At 39.5% G+C, this 16,211-nt stretch overlaps 1 protein-coding gene across 5 annotated transcripts in view; it reads left to right on the forward strand.

Annotated features, from left to right (window-relative positions):
• The first annotated feature begins 7,419 nt into the window (after positions 1-7,419).
• HLTF (helicase like transcription factor) overlaps positions 7,420-16,211 on the forward strand; it is a 59,820-nt gene continuing 51,028 nt past the window's right edge. For 4 of the 5 annotated variants that reach the window (XM_082839197.1, XM_082839199.1, XM_082839198.1 and 1 more), the window contains exon 1: positions 8,681-9,004. In XM_082839197.1, coding sequence (XP_082695323.1) covers positions 8,699-9,004 — 306 coding nt within the window. In that variant the 5' untranslated portion in view covers positions 8,681-8,698. Of the gene's footprint in view, positions 7,610-8,680; positions 9,005-16,211 lie in introns of those variants that run through there. The other variant, XM_082839201.1, reaches the window with a different exon arrangement.

The raw sequence follows: 16,211 nt of genomic DNA on the forward strand, positions 1-16,211 counted from the left end.
CCATAAAAACAGAAAGAGGGCCGGTATTCCTAGAACATCGGGAGCCCAGGGAAATGTGGAATGAAATGAGATAAAAAAAAGAGAGAGGCAGGGCTAGATACTAATGCACTGTGGAAGAATTTGGATTTCATTTTAAGGCAAAGATAATTTATTGGACCATTTTTAGCAGGGGGATATGATATCACTTACATTATAAAAAGATCTCTCTGGCTGCTGAATGAAGAATGGAACTAGGAGTAGGGTTAGATGAGGAAAACAGAAGGTAGGAAGGAGTTCATTCAGACCATCGCAATATTGCAGTTCAGGTGAGGAAACAGTGGTTTGGACAGGGTGATAATAGAGAATTAGGTACATTTGTGTTATATTTTGGAGATAGATCTAATAGGAGGGATAAAATGTGTGCTGTGAGAGCAAGAGAAGATACAAGGATGACTACAAGAGTTTTTACATGCTGTTTACTGAAATGGGGGAAACCAGAAGAATTAGTGCATTGAGGAAGGGGAGAGGTGGAATTAATAGTCCTGTTTCAGGGAATTCCCTGGCGGACTAGTGGTTAGGACTCTGTGCTCTCACTGTTGAAGGCCTGGGTTCAGTCCCTGGTTGGGGCACTAAGATCCCACAAGCCGCCTGTTCCGGCGAAAAAAAAAAATAGAGTCCTGTTTGTAAGTCCAGCTTTGTAAATTTAAGATGTCTGTTACATATGTGTCTGGAGCTCGAAGAAGAAGCTGGGGTTAGAGATACACATTTGGGAGTGATCAGCATACAGATAGAATTTAAAGTCATGTGTAGGTGGCAGTGGTTCTTAACTGAGAATAATTTTGTGCCCCAGGGATAACTTTGAAGCCAGCATGAGGAAAAAAGCAAAGTGAAACGGCTTGAAAATTTACCTCATGTATGATTCAGCCTAAGAACGGTCTCTACTCCCACCTGAAATTTTTACCTTATTTTTATAAACTGTTAATTTCACAAGTACTTTCTCAAATACCTGTAGTTTAAGAAAAACAATTATGTGTCTTTAGCTAAGTTTAGTCTGTAGTGTGATGCCACTTATTAATTCCTTTTTTTTTTGGCATTTTTTAAAAACTTAATTTTCGTGTGCTTTTAATCTCTTTGTGTATATTTTCAATTATTAGATTAAATTGTATAATCTGGGGGAAAACATTACGCTAGTCTGGGAATCAGGAAATGGGGATTTAGATTATAGGCCTTTTGGGATAATTAATCCTCAGTGATGATGAAGAAAAATGTGTAATTTTGTTGTGTTTGTTTTGGGACTTCCAACCACCTCAAGGATAGAAATCTAAAACAGTAATATGTGTAATGCTTCCCTTCCTCTTTGAATGGGGATATTCGTAAATAGGTAGCTATTTATATATTATGTAATCCTACTAGGATAACAACATCCTAGTTATGCAGTTGTATTACAGTAAGATTTTTAGTCTGATGTGGACTTTTATTTTTTTGTTTGCATGGTGTTTAATGTGCGGGTGGGGTGCCAAGGGAGCTAGTAGCAAAAGAAAAGATTATTTTTAGGCCAGGACATCTTCTTTTTTGGGGTGGGGTAGGGTGGGTAGGGTAGGGAACAGCAAGGGTTTTATCATGCAGATTGCCTCTTCTTCCTCTGGGGGATTGAGAAGGCCCAAGTAACAGATTACTTTACTGGTGCTTGACCAGAAAATTCCAGATGGGTGGATTAAGATGACATTTCTAGGAGAGGTTGAAACTGCAATTAGATCAGGTACTAAAACTAGGTTTGGTAGCATGGGCTTTTAGCATGAGTGACACCATTTTTGGACTACATTTTTCTTTTTAACAGACCAGAGTGGTGCTTTCCTGAAGCTGAGACAAAGATCCTGGGCACGAGGCAAAGGAGGGGACAGATCCCAGGCAGGCCTAATTCTTCGGCAACTCTGGTCTTCAGCCAGGTAGGAGCACACAGTGAGCCAAGGTCCTAAAGGAGGAGGAAACAGTTATCTCCTGGGAAAGGCCTCTGTTATCTGGAACACCACAGATTTCTCAGGGTGGGAGTTGGGAATCAGAGTGTCTTCTGGTTCTTGATGAAACATTTCAGTCTGTTTCAAGGACTTGCACCTGGGAAAACGATTGGCTTCTGGAAACAGTGTTATTCTGGGACTCAGGAACAACTTGCTGATGAGCGCCAGGAAACAAGCCACAATCAACGATATTCCTTGTTAAGTGCTGGAAGACTCATTGGATAATAACTCTATTACAACAATAATAGTAACAATAATAAGAGCATTTATTGAATGCTTACTTCAAGGCAGGCACTAGATATTCATTACATTACTTCATTAATAATTTACTTGGCATTCATTTTACATTACTTCCTCTACCCCATCAGCTGTTGTTCTACCCATGAATCTGCCCCCAAATCTGTAACAGTCCTGATTAAGTGTAAGAAAATTCAGTTGTAAATAACGAAGTCACAAAAGATTTTATTTTCTATCATTTCCTCTGACTTGTCTTATTTACAAAAATGGTTCAGAAATATTATTGTACCAATGTTAATTTCCTGATTTTGATCATTGTACTGTGATGATGTATGTTAAAATCGATGGGGTAAGAGATACGAGGTAACTTTTTGTACTAATTTTGCAACCTTTCTACAAGTCTAAAATGAATTAAAACAGAAAGTTGAAAAACTATAATTTCTTTATGACATTCAGTTTGTATCTTTTATTATTTTCTTACAGCAAAAAAACAATACATGTTAAATACAGAGAATATTTTACATTCATATAAGCAAAAAGAAGAAAATGTAAATCCCCTTATCAACCAGCTAGAGATATCTGCTATAAATATCTAGATGTAAATTCATTGAGATGTGTGTGTGTATATGGATGTATAGCATGTATTAATTTCAATTACTGACTTTGCAAGGACAAAACGTCATAATTTTTTATTGAACTTAATTTGTCTTAAACCTTCAGTTTGCCTAAAGGGAGGTAACTTAATTTAGTCACTTCCAGGTAGTTAAGTCATTTTAAGACTTAAAGTCAATTAAATTCAGGTTTCGAATTCAGTCTCCTTTCTCTAACCCTCTAGGGGGCTTATGTTTGGACTTCATTCATCTTCTGTGGCCACCCACTGCTGGTATAACTCATCCCACCTCATCTTTAGGCACCAGCCTTCTGCTTCTGCTTGCTAGAATTGTGATCCTGGAGACCCACCAGAGACTCCAGTAGGATTTGCAGGACGGCCTTTGGGCCCCTTGACAGAACCACCTCATTAGCCTTTATTCCTTTCCTGCCCTGGCACACTTCTGATCTCTGAGGCTTTCTCTAAGATCTGCAGAATCTTCTCTTTCTGACTTACTTCACTCTGCATGACAGACTCTAGGTCCATCCACCTCACTACAAATAACTCAATTTCGTTTCTTTTTATGGCTGAGTAATATTCCATTGTATACATGTGCCCACATCTTCTTTATCCATTCATCTGTTGATGGACACTTAGGTTGCTTCCATGTCCTGGCTATTGTAAATAGAGCTGCAATGAACACTGTGCTGCATGACTCTTTTTGAATTATGGTTTCCTCAGGGTATATGCCCAGTAGTGGGATTGCTGGGTTGTATGGTAGTTCTATTTGTAACAAATACCGTATGCTAACACATATATATGGAATCTAAGAAGAAAAAAAAATTCATGAAGTACCTAGGGGTAAGACAGGAATAAAGACACAGACCTACTAGAGCATGGACTTGAGGATATGGGGAGGGGGAAGGGTAAGCTGGGACAAAGTGAGAGAGTGGCATGGACATATATACACTACCAAATGTAAAATAGATAGCTAGTGGGAAGCAGCTGCATAGCACAGGGAGATCAGCTCGGTGGTTTGTGACCACCTAGAGGGGTGGGATAGGGAGGGTGGGAGGGAGGGAGACACAAGAGATATGGGAACATATGTATATATATAACTGATTCACTTTGTTATAAAGCAGAAACTAACACACCACTGAAAAGCAATTATACTCCAATAAAGATGTTAAAAAAAAAAAAAGATCTGCAGAATCTTGAGGCTACTCTCTGGAAAATGAATCACAGTTTCCTTTTCTCGTAGGATCTCCAGGAACTTTGCTAAGCTACCATCCCTCGTTCTGTGGCAATTGGCCCAGGCATTCCAGGCCCTTTCCCTAAGATTCACTTAGAGATTTTCTCTGAACTCTCCTACGTCATTCCCCAAAATCCTCTTCCATTGAACTTTGTCTCTATCTCCTTTTGGGTGAATGAATTGAAAAAATAGCAGGTTCTTACAACATCATATATCCTTCCAGAATCTATTAGTTATGACATAAACTTGGAAGCTTTTGTATTGAAGCCAGAATTTTGGAAAGTCTGACTCTTAAGTTATTTTCTTTGCCAAGGGCTTCAAAATTCTAGTTTTGTTAACAAACTATTAAAGAACATTTTTTGAGACAATTGTGAAAATTGGACTATGAACTCGTTATTAGAAGACATCAAGGATTGATTATTAATTTTGTTGGATGTGAGAATGGCCTTATGGTTATGTATGTGAAGGCCATTATAGGCAGGGTGGGTTGGGAAGTGACAGGAGTGGGAAGTAGGAGACATTATAAAAAGCCATACATGCCATTCTTTTGTGTTTTTTAAATTTTTTAATTTAATTTTATTATCTTTTATTTTTTTGGCCATGCCGTGAGGCATGTGGGATCTTAGTTCCCCGACCAGGGATAGAACATGTGCCCCCTGCGGTGGAAGCATGGAGTCTTAACCACTGGACCGCCAGGGAAGTCCCCATGCCATTCTTTTGATTGCATGCTCACAGCATCAAACAGGGGAATGACATGTTTAATTTGCATAAAGGGGGGTTGAGGATGAGAAAGCATGCTTATGACTAGTAGTTGGGTGGCTGGCTGGAGGAATTTTTTATGCCTTCCCCTCCCTCAGCTCCCATATCCAAATCCATCAGTAAACGCTTTTGGTCATCTTAGCTTCATCACCTCCCCGTTCCAAGCTATCATCATCTCTTACCTGGACACAATCGTTTTCTAATTATCAACTAACCAGTTTCTCCATTTCTGTTCTTGTTCCCTATAATCCATTCTCACAGAGCTGACAGAGTGAATTTTTTAAAGCCTAATCTAGATTGTCATTCTCCTGCTTAAAACATTTAATGGATTTCTATTGCATTGAACATAAAATACAAACTCTACCACAGACCATAAGTTTCTATGTAATCTGGCCCTTATCTTCCTCACTGTCCTCTTTGTGACACTCTCCTCCTTACACATCAGTCCAACACACAAGCCACTGTACAGTTCCCTTTCTCTTTTTTCCAGTTACAAATGTTTATTTTTCAGAAAACATTTTCCCGTCTGAATTCGTAAGTGTTGTGACATTTTAATCAAACTAGTACAAATGGCACTTCTTTTTTAAAACTAAAAATAATAAAGAACAATTAAATGAAAGTATTCAAGTTTAAGTTCAGCTACTAGATCTGAGATGTAAAATAGTGACAATATGGACAAAAATGTTGACTTTAAATAACAAATTTTTACTTCATTCAATCCACATTCTTTAACCATGGGATAGTCATTATTCATAGGTTTCAAGTCTTGAAAGGGTCAGGTTTACCTGATAGGTATTGCCAGATTTGAAATTTATCTTTCAGTCTGACGAGCACAACTTCTTTATTAACTTTACACACAAAACATTTTCAATTTGGGCATTTTCTGGCATATTTTTCAAGAAATTATTTAGATCTGGCACATTCAAAATTGAACTATACTGCCATTTGCCTCATAATACTTCCAGAAGAAAGTAAAATAACTAAAATGGGGCTTCCCTGGTGGTGCAGTGGTTAAGAATCCACCTGCCAATGCAGGGAACATGGGTTCGAGCCCTGGTCTGGGAAGATCCCACACGCCGCGGAGCAACTAAGCCCATGCGCCCCAACTACTGAGCCTGTGCTCTAGAGCCCGCGAACCACAACTACTGAAGCCCGCGCGCCTAGAGCCCGTGCTCCGCAACAAGAGAAGCCACCGCAATGAGAAGCCTGCAAACCGCAACGAAGATTAGACCCTGCTCGCTGCAGCTAGAGAGAGCCTGCATGCAGCATCAAAGACCCAACGCAGCCAAAAATAAATAATTAATTTTAAAAATAACTAAAATAACTTGAAATGCCACTCCCTTCATCTTCCTTCTGTTTAGTGAGATGAAGTAATAAGTTGCTGAAAGTTTTATTTCTCATTCTACTGCAGCTTCATATTTACAGATCGAATAGTTTAAGATAGTGAACAAATGCCTCCTGAAAAACTGTTTCATTGACCATCTCTCTTACTCTGCTGACGGAAGTGTGAAATGGACCACTCTTTGAAGGGCAAGGGTCAATACTAATCACTTTCTCAAATACATTTCCTCTTTAATCCTGCACACCTCTTGACTGTTAACACCTAGCCCTAAGCACAGGCCAGGGCCACCACCAGCTTCTCACCTCGGTGCTGTTGCTGCACCAGGTATTACACAAGGCTCCCAAGGCGTAGAGACCAGCCCTGCCAGCACCTTGGCTGGCAGCAGGACGAACTGGCCCACCCACTCAAAGCTGAATTCTCCTGTCTCCTCAGATTCTCAGAAGCCGTCCACGGAGCACTCGGGAGCGACCCCTACAGTTCCCCGAGGAAAACCAGCTTCTTCCCACCCTGCAGGGACAGCCACATGCCCTCAGGGGAGGCTGGGCCACTTCCAGCTGCCACCAACAAGGTTCTTGTGCTCTCATCACATTTTATGGCTTTCCTCTAGTAGAAATGAAAATTCCCCCCCCCCCAAAAAGGTGGGGGTGGTGGGAGAGGGGGAGAGGGAGAGATGGAGAGACGGAGGGGGAACGCCATAAATCTAAATTGCGATTAAGCTCTCTGTACCCGGTGTGGCTCATTGATTCGCTCGTATGAAAATGCATATTTTGAGGGCAACTACCCGGATTCACCGCAGATAAACGAAGGAAAGGAGCTTACGCAGTGGAAGACGCTACCACATGTCCCATAAGATAAAGGGAAAATTAGAGGCAGGATGGTGGTAGGACCTGAAGAATGGGGCCTTGGCTTAGGGCCTGAGGGAAACAGCGGAAAGGAGAGGCGTCGCCCTTTCATTGAGTCGGGGAATCAAACAGAAACGTGTACACCCTGTGCACTGCAGGCGGGCTCCTCGAACCGCGTGGCTTTCCCTCGCCCCTGCCTTGGGGGTGGGGAAGAACCCGGATGGAACCGCCCCTGCAGCCGGGACCCCCTCCTCCCGTCTTTGAATCGCTGCGCGGGGCGGAGTTGCTCACCCTTCTGTGCTCTGCTTGGTTGGTCTCCGTAGGCTCCTCCTCGGGATTGGACGTTCCGGGTGCCAGTCACAAAGCGTCGCTGGCCTCTCACATTGCTGCTGGAAGGAGACGGCGTCGACGTCTGGCTCGGCTCGCTGCGTCTTACTTTGCCGAAGCGCGCTCTTGCTTCGGCCCTCGGAACCTGTGCCAGGCTTTTCGGCCCCGGGGCCTGGAAGGAGGCTTATCCAGGCGGCTCGAGAACGAAACCGGGCGCCTAAGTACCCCTCGTCATCCACTCAGCGCCATGTCCTGGATGTTCAAGAGGTGAAGGGGGTGAAGGGGGCGGAGGGGGTGGGGCGCCGAGGGTAACGGCGTGGCCGCGTCCCCAGATGAACCTGACCTTCCCCGCGTTTCCTTCGCGTTCCCCTTGCGAGCTGCGCAGCTGGCGTTCGTCCCGCTGGCGGCTCCTATAGCCGCGGGAGAAATAAATGCAGAGTCTTCGCGGGCGAGGGGAGGCTTCTCAGGCGAGTCTCTTGCCAGGGCCTTGGGGAAATCTCTGTCAAGGGCTGTACGGGGCCTGGGGCTCTAAGCTCCACTCCTTAGCCGGGGTCTCTTCTCGCCCTGTGCTTTATTCCACAAAACACCCACGAGATACCCACTGTGCGCCGGGCATTGTGCTCGGCCGAAAGGGCCGGGTAAGACAGCCCCTGTCCCCAAGCACCTCACAATTGATGTGTATGCACAGACGTGCAAATGCATATCTGCAGAGGAGCCAGAAGCAGGACGCGTGACGTGCAAGTAGAACGCAGGGGAAATAGCTTCTCTCCGTTCTTAGCAAAGTAGAAGCTTCCTGGAAGTCTCCCAGCCGACTTCCTCTTACTTTTTGTCCAAATTGGTTTACATACCCGTTCCGGAAACAATTCTCCATCGGGGGGTTGAGGTTACCCTTAAACCAACGGGAGTCGGGGGCTTGAGGTCAGCTTCCCATGATGGCACCGTTAGGATACCTGAATAAAATAAGGGTTCTAGTCGAAGGGAATTAAAATAGTGGTTGCTGGATGTATTATTTGTAAAGCTATAAATGGCTTCGTGTAAAAAAGTTCAGTGTTTTCAAGTCTCTTCTAGCTCAAGATGTATTGAGATTTTGGTGTATAATTAGTTACAGACATCACATATATTTCAGTTTAAGTAGGTGATGCAGACTAGGAAAGAGATTTGTGAACCCTTATTGGGGTTTTCACTTTGAATACCTCAGGGTAGAAGACACATTATTGAACAGGTAGGGTTTCTAGAAACGTCCGCCACTCCAATTCTTGCTTTAACCAGAGGAACGCGATTAATCTTTATACAGCACTTCCCACATAAGATTTAATCTGTTGAAGTAAAATGTGAGAAAACAATTGGCCTTTAAATATGGTATGGTCTTTGAGAAATATTTGGTTAAATATTGTATTGTTTTTCTGTGTGTGTGATTTTTTTGTTGTTGTTGTTGTTTTTTGTTTTTTTAATAGAGATCCTGTTTGGAAGTACTTGCAGACTGTCCAGTATGGAGTCCATGGAAATTTTCCACGCCTCTCATATCCAACTTTCTTTCCTCGTTTTGAATTCCAAGATATTATTCCTCCAGATGATTTCCTAACGAGCGATGAAGAGCTAGATTCAGTTTTATTTGGAACTTTGAGAGGTCATGTAGTTGGACTACGCTATTACACAGGAGTAGTGAGTATAACATTAGATATTAAGTTAAAGTGATATGATATGTTATTTACGTAGAAAATAAGGATTAGAAGGTGATATATGCAGTAAATATTTAATTGAAATATATCTGGGCAAGAGATAACGAATACCTAATTATTAATATTCTTTTACTTTATATCATGGTTATAATATACAAAGCATTATTTCCTGTATGGTCTCATTTGATCATTACAGTGTCTCTGAGGTAGATAGGACATCTATTATCCCCTTATAGAAGTGAAGCTCAGGAAGGTTAAATGATTTGCTCAAAAAGCACAGATACTATGTGGTACATTTGCAAAATGACTTCCAAGTCAGTCCATTGCTTTCTCCTCTCCTGTCCCTTAGCACATTTCTACACTTTAATATTTTTAATTTAGGAAGATCAATTCATACTAGATAAGGGAATTGTCTATTTTTAGGTACTTTTTTTTCTTCCTGTGTTTATCTTTTTGTATCTCTATTCTCTGCATTGTGTGTGTGTGTGTGTGTGTGTGTGAGAGAGAGAAGAGAACAGAGACAAAGATAGAGAAAGCAGTTGTCTTTGTCATGGTTGTCTAGTATGCCTCTGTGTTATCTGGATGATACATCTCTAGCTTTATTTTTTTAATTATGAAAAATTTCAGACATGCATAAAAGAAGAATAATACAGTAAACTTCCATATACCCATGATCCAGATTCAGTAGTTAACAAGTTTTTTGCAGATTAGCTTCATCACTTTTTCTCTTTTTCTTGGGTATTAAATATTCCAGCTGTATCACTTTACAACATATAAGTGTGTATCTCTAAAAAAATTCAGGCATTTTCTTACATCGTTGTACTTAACAAAATTAATAATAATTCTCTATTACATTCTATAACTAATACATAATCAGTTTTCTTAATTGTTTAAAAATGCCTTTTTATTGTTAATTTGTTTGAATCAGGATCAAAACAAGTTAATAATAGTACCTTTGGTTGTTATGTAAGTCACCTCCCTGCTCTTTGTTTCATGTCATTGATTTATTGCAGAAACTGCATATATTGTTCTATGGAAAGTTGGATTTACCAGTTCTTCAATTCCCCCATATTTTTCTTATGGCGAAGCTTCTCAGATCATTTTTTGGTTGTCTGAAGTATATTTTGTGGGAGATTCCTTGGGAAAGAATTGTCTAGTGTTTTATTCTCTCATATTTTCTTTGTAATATTAGAGCTTCTCAGGTCATTTTATGGTTGTCTGAAGTGTGTTGTCTAGGAGATTCCTTAGGAAGGAACAATATTTCCTGAGTTTTATTGTTTGTACTTGTGGTACTTATATGCTTCAAGGACAATTTGGTTGAATATAAAATCCTTGATCCATATTTTCTCTCCATAATATCTTGGTGTTGTATAACATGTTGCTGGTTAAAATTCTGATGCCAATATGATTTCTCTCCCATGTAGATCAATTGGAATTATTTTGCTTGGATAACTAAAGGATATTTTTCCTTATCTTGAAAGTCCAAAAGTTTCATTAGGCAATGTCTTAGTGTTGACTGTTCTGTAACTTCATTTTCTTCTATTTCAGAAAACTTTAATTATGTTTTTTTGTTTGTTTGTTTGTTTTTGCGGTACGCGGGCCTCTCACTGTTGTGGCCTCTCCCGTTGCAGAGCACAGGCTCCGGACGCGCAGGCTCAGCGGCCATGGCTCACGGGCCCAGCCGCTCCGCGGCATGTGGGATCTTCCCAGACCGGGGCACGAACCCGTGTCCCCTGCATTGGCAGGTGGACTCTCAACCACTGCGCCACGAGGGAAGCCTTAATTATGGTTTTAGGTGTTTGTTTTGTTTCAGAGCTTGTTTTTCTTCAGAGGACTCCATTCTGTTCTCTCGGTATTACATCTCTGCGTATACGTATGCCATATGTAAATGCCTGTTCCTCTGAAATCCTTTTTATCATATTTTTTTACTTTTCTGTTTTTCATCATTTATTTCCCTTACCATGTTTTTTACAAGATCTGTTCACTTTTGTGTTCTTTCTACTTTATTCTTTAATTCTGAAATAGTTTTTCTTTTCTAATTTTTTCCTGAAATCTGTCAGTTCTCAGTTCATATATCCATCTGTTCTCTAGCTCTCATATTCATTTCGGAATTTTCCTATTTTGGATTTGTGAAATATTTTCAAAATGTAACATTGTTTTTAAATTATTTTAATCCATTGTGAAATATTAGATCATGCTTGTTATTGATCTTAGAACTATCACTATTTGTTGATCTTAGAATAATTTCTGTGACACTGGTAAGCTAATACAAATGTGATGAGCTGATTAAAACTAATTGTTAATTTTTTTATTTTACAAAATGTATATTATTTATTTTATAAGTAATACACATTTATTATTTTAAAATGGCTAAAAGAAAAAGTATCAACTCTGCCTGAATCCAGAATCACAACTTATGTTGTTATGTCCTCCACGCTTTACTCTGAGAAAATATACATGTGACTTTAAATCATATTATATATTAATAAAAATGAGGATCAGGGCTTCCCTGGTGGTGCAGTGGTTGAGAGTCCGCCTGCCGATGCAGGGGACGCGGGTTCGAGCCCCGGTCCGGGAGGATCCCACATGCCGCGGAGTGGCTGGGCCCATGAGCCATGGCCGCTGAGCCTGTGCGTCTGGGGCCTGTGCTCCGCAGCGGGAGAGGCCACAGCAGTGAGAGGCCCGCGTACTGCAAAAAGAAAAAAAAAAAAAAGGATCATATTATGTCTACTATAGTAATCACCTTTTCTAAAGTAAAATGTTAGGAATATCTTTTCATGTAAATACAGATCTTTATTGTACTTTTCCTTGTTGATGTTTTCGAGTTCATAACTGACAGAAATCTTGTAATAAAAATTGAGGTATTTATCTTTGCATGCTTTTTATTATTTTCAACTTTTTTCTGTTTTATTGAGATGTGATTTATATATATATATATATATTTATAAATGCAAGCATTTGAAGTGTATGATTCTCAGAGTTTTAACAAAGATATATACCTGATCATCACCACCCCATCAACATATAGATCATTTCCATTACCTCTAAAGTTCTCTTGTATTCTGTTGCAGTCCTTCATCCCTGCCTCTGCCTGAAGAACCACCAGTCTGATTTCTATCACTGTAGTTTAGCTTATTCTAGAGCTTCATATACTTTTTTTTTTGGCTGCACCACGCGGCATGCAGAAATGTGAGACCTTAGTTCCCTGACTAGGGATTGAACCCGTACCCTCTGTGGTGGAAGCACGGAGTCCTAAGCACTGGATTGCCAGGGAATACCCTAGAGCTTCATATACATTGAATCATATAGTGTGTACTTTTTAAGTCTGGCTTCATTCAAACTCACCATAATTCAGATACGTCTTGAGTCAATTTTGGCAATTCATATTTTTAAAGAAAAGCATCCATTTATATTTTCAAACTTATTGCCACGGAATTTGCATAGTAGTCATACATGTAAAACTGTTTCAACTGTGTTTATGGTTGTATTCCTCTTTTCACTGTTTGTGTTATGTATTTGTGTCTCTTCTTATTTTTTATTCATTAGCCTTGATAGAGATTTATCTGTTTCATCTTTTCAAGTAATTTTTCTTGGATTTTTTTATGATTATCATTTCTTTTTTTTAAATTTTTAATTTTTTTATACAGCAGGTTCTTATTAGTCATCAGTTGTATACACATCAGTGTATACTTGTCAATCCCAATCGCCCAATTCAGCACACTACCATCCCCACACCCCTGCGGCTTTCCCACCTTGGTGTCCATACATTTGTTCTCTACATCTGTGTCTCAACTTCTGCCCTGTAAACCGGTTCATCTATACCATTTTTCTAGGTTCCACATACATGTGTTAATATACAATATTTGTTTTTCTCATTCTGACTTACTTCACTCTGTATGACAGTCTCTAGATCCATCCACATCTCAAAAAATGACTCAGTTTTGTTCCTTTTTATGGCTGAGTAATATTCCATTGTATATATGTACCACATCTTCTTTATCCATTCATCTGTCGTTGGGCATTTAGGTTGCTTCCATGACCTGGCTATTGTAAATAGTGCTGCAATGAACATTGGGGTGCATGTGTCTTTCTGAATTATGGTTTTCTCTGGGTATATGCCCAGTAGTGGGATTGCTGGATCATATGGTAATTCTATTTTTACTTTTTAAGGAACCTTCATACTGTTCTCCATAGTGGCTGTATCAATTTACATTTCCACCAATAGTGCAAGAGGGTTCCCTTTTCTCCACACCCTCTCCAGCATTTGTTTGTAGATTTTCTTATGAAGCCCATTCTAACTGGTGTGAAGTGATACCTCATTGAAATTTTGATTTGCATTTCTCTAATAATTAGTGATGTTGAGCAGCTTTTCCTGTGCTTCTTGGCCATGTGTATGTCTTTGGAGAAATGTCTATTAAGGTCTTCCGCACATTTTTGGATTGGGTTGTTTGTTTCTTTAATATTGAGCTGCATGAGTTGTTTATACATTTTGGGATTAAACCTTTGTCCATTGATTCCTTTGCAAATATTTTCTCCCATTCGGAGGGTTGTCTTTTCGTCTTATTTATGGTTTCCTTTGCTTTGCAAAAGCTTTTAAGTTTCATTAGGTCCCATTTGTTCATTTTTCTTTTTATTTCTATTACTCTAGGAGGTGGATCAAAAAAGATCTTGTTGTGATTTATGTCAAAGAGTGTTCTTCCTATGTGTTCCTCTAAGAGTTTTATAGTGTCCAGTCTTATTTTTAGGTCTCTAACCCATTTTGACTTTATTTTTGTGTATGGTGTTAGGGAGTATTCTAATTTCATTCTTTTACATGTAGCTGTTCAGTTTTCCCAGCACCACTTATTGAAGAGACTGTCTTTTCTCCATTGTATATCCTTGCCTCCTTTGTCATAGATTAGTTGACCATAGGTGCGTGGGTTTATCTCTGGGATTTCTATCTTGTTCCATTGATCTATGTTTCTGTTTTTGTGCCAGTACCATATTGTCTTGATTACTGTAGCTTTGTAGTATAGTCTGAAGTCAGGGAGTCTGATTCCTCCAGCTCGGTTTTTTCCCTCAAGACTGCTTTGGCTATTCGGGGTCCTTTGTGTCTCCATACAAATTTTAAGATTTTTTGTTCTAGTTCCATAAAAAATGCCATTGGTAATTTGATAGGGATTGCATTCAATCTGTAGATTGCTTTCGGTAGTATAGTCATTTTCACAATATTGATTCTTCCAATCCAAGAACATGGTATATCTTTCCATCTGTTGGTATTATCTTTAATTTCTTTCATCACTGTCTAATAGTTTTCTGCATACAGGTCTTTTGTCTCCCTAGGTAGGTTTATGCCTAGTTATTTTATTCTTTTTGTTGCATTGGTAAATGGGAGTGTTTCCTTAATTTCTCTTTCAGATTTTTCATCATTAGTGTATAGGAATGCAAGAGATTTCTGTGCATTAATCTTGTATCCTGCAATTTTACCAAATACATTGATTAACTCTAGTAGTTTTCTGGTGGCATTTTTAGGATTCTCTATGTATAGTAACATGACATCTGCAAACAGAGACAGTTTTACTTCTTCTTTTCCAATTTGTATTCCTTTTATTTCTTTTTCTTCTCTGATTGCTGTGGCTAGGACTTCCAAAACTATGTTGAATGATAGCGGTGAGAGTGGACATCCTTGTCATGTTCCTGATGTTAGAGGAAATGCTTTCAATTTTTCACCATTGAGAATGATGTTTGCTGTGGGTTTGTCGTATATGGCCTTTATTATGTTGAGGTAGGTTCCCTTTATGCCCACTTTCTGTAGAGTTTTTATCATAAGTGGATGTTGAATTTTTTAGAAGCTTTTTCTGCATCTATTGAGATGACCATATGGTTTTTATTCTTCAATTTGTTAATATGGTGTATCACATTGATTGATTTCCTTACATTGAAGAATCCTTGCATCCCTGGGATAAATCCCACTTTAGCATGGTGTATGATCCTTTTAATGTGTTGTTGGATTTTGTTTGCTAGTATTTTGTTGAGGACTTTTGCATCTATATTCATGAGTGATACTGATCTGTAATTTTCTTTTTTTGCAGTATCTTTGTCTGGTTTTGGGATCAGGGTGATGGTGGCCTCATGGAATGAGTTCGGGAGTGTTCCTTCCTCTGCAGTTCTTTGGAAGAGTTTGAGAAGGATGGGTGTTCGCTCTTTAAATATTTGATAGAATTCACCTGTGAAGCCATCTGGTCCTGGACTTCTGTTTGTTGGAAGATTTTTAATGACAGTTTCAATTTCATTACTTGTGATTGGTCTGTTCATATTTTCTATATCTTCCTGGTTCAGTCTTGGAAGTTTATACCTTTCTAAGAATTTGTCCATTTCTTCCAGGTTGTCCAATTTATTGGCATAGAGTTGCTTGTAGTAGTCTCTTAGGATGGTTTGTATTTCTGTGGTGCCTGTTGTAACTTCTCCTTTTTCATTTCAAATTTTATTGATTTGAGTCCTCTCCCTCTTTTTCTTGATGAGTCTGGCTAATGGTTTATCAATTTTGTTTATCCTCAGAGAACCAGCTTTTAGTTTTATTGATCTTTGCTATTGTTTTCTTCTTTTCTATTTCATTTACTTCTGCTCTGATCTTTATGATTTCTTTCCTTCTGCTAACTTTGGGTTTTGTTTGTTCTTCTTTCTCTAGTTCCTTTAGGTGTAAGGTTATATTGTATATTTGAGATTTTTCTTGTTTCTTGAGGTAGGCTTGTATAGCTATAAATTTCCCTCTCAAAACTGCTTTTGCTGCATCCCATAGGTTTTGTTTGTTTGTTTTTTGCGGTACGCGGGCCTCTCACTGTTGTGGCCTCTCCTGTTGTGGAGCACAGGCTCTGGACGCGCAGGCCTGGCAGCCATGGCTCACAGGCCCAGCCGCTCTGCCATCCCATAGTTTTTGGATCTTCGTGTTTTCACTGTCATTTGTCTCTATGTATTTTTTGATTTCCTCTTTGATTTCTTCAGTAATCTCTTGGTTATTTAGTAATGTATTGTTTAGCCTCCATGTGTTTGTGTTTTTTACGGTTTTTTTTCCCTGTAATTGATTTCTAATCTCATAGCGTTTTCGTCAGAAAAGATGCTTGATATGATTTCAGTTTTCTTAAATTTACTGAGGCTTGCTTTGTGACCCAAGATGTGATCTATCCTGGAGAATATTCCATACGCACTTGAGA

The sequence above is a fragment of the Leucopleurus acutus genome (assembly GCF_964270905.1).
Source record: "Leucopleurus acutus genome assembly, chromosome: 5".
NCBI classification, from domain to species: domain Eukaryota; kingdom Metazoa; phylum Chordata; class Mammalia; order Artiodactyla; family Delphinidae; genus Leucopleurus; species Leucopleurus acutus.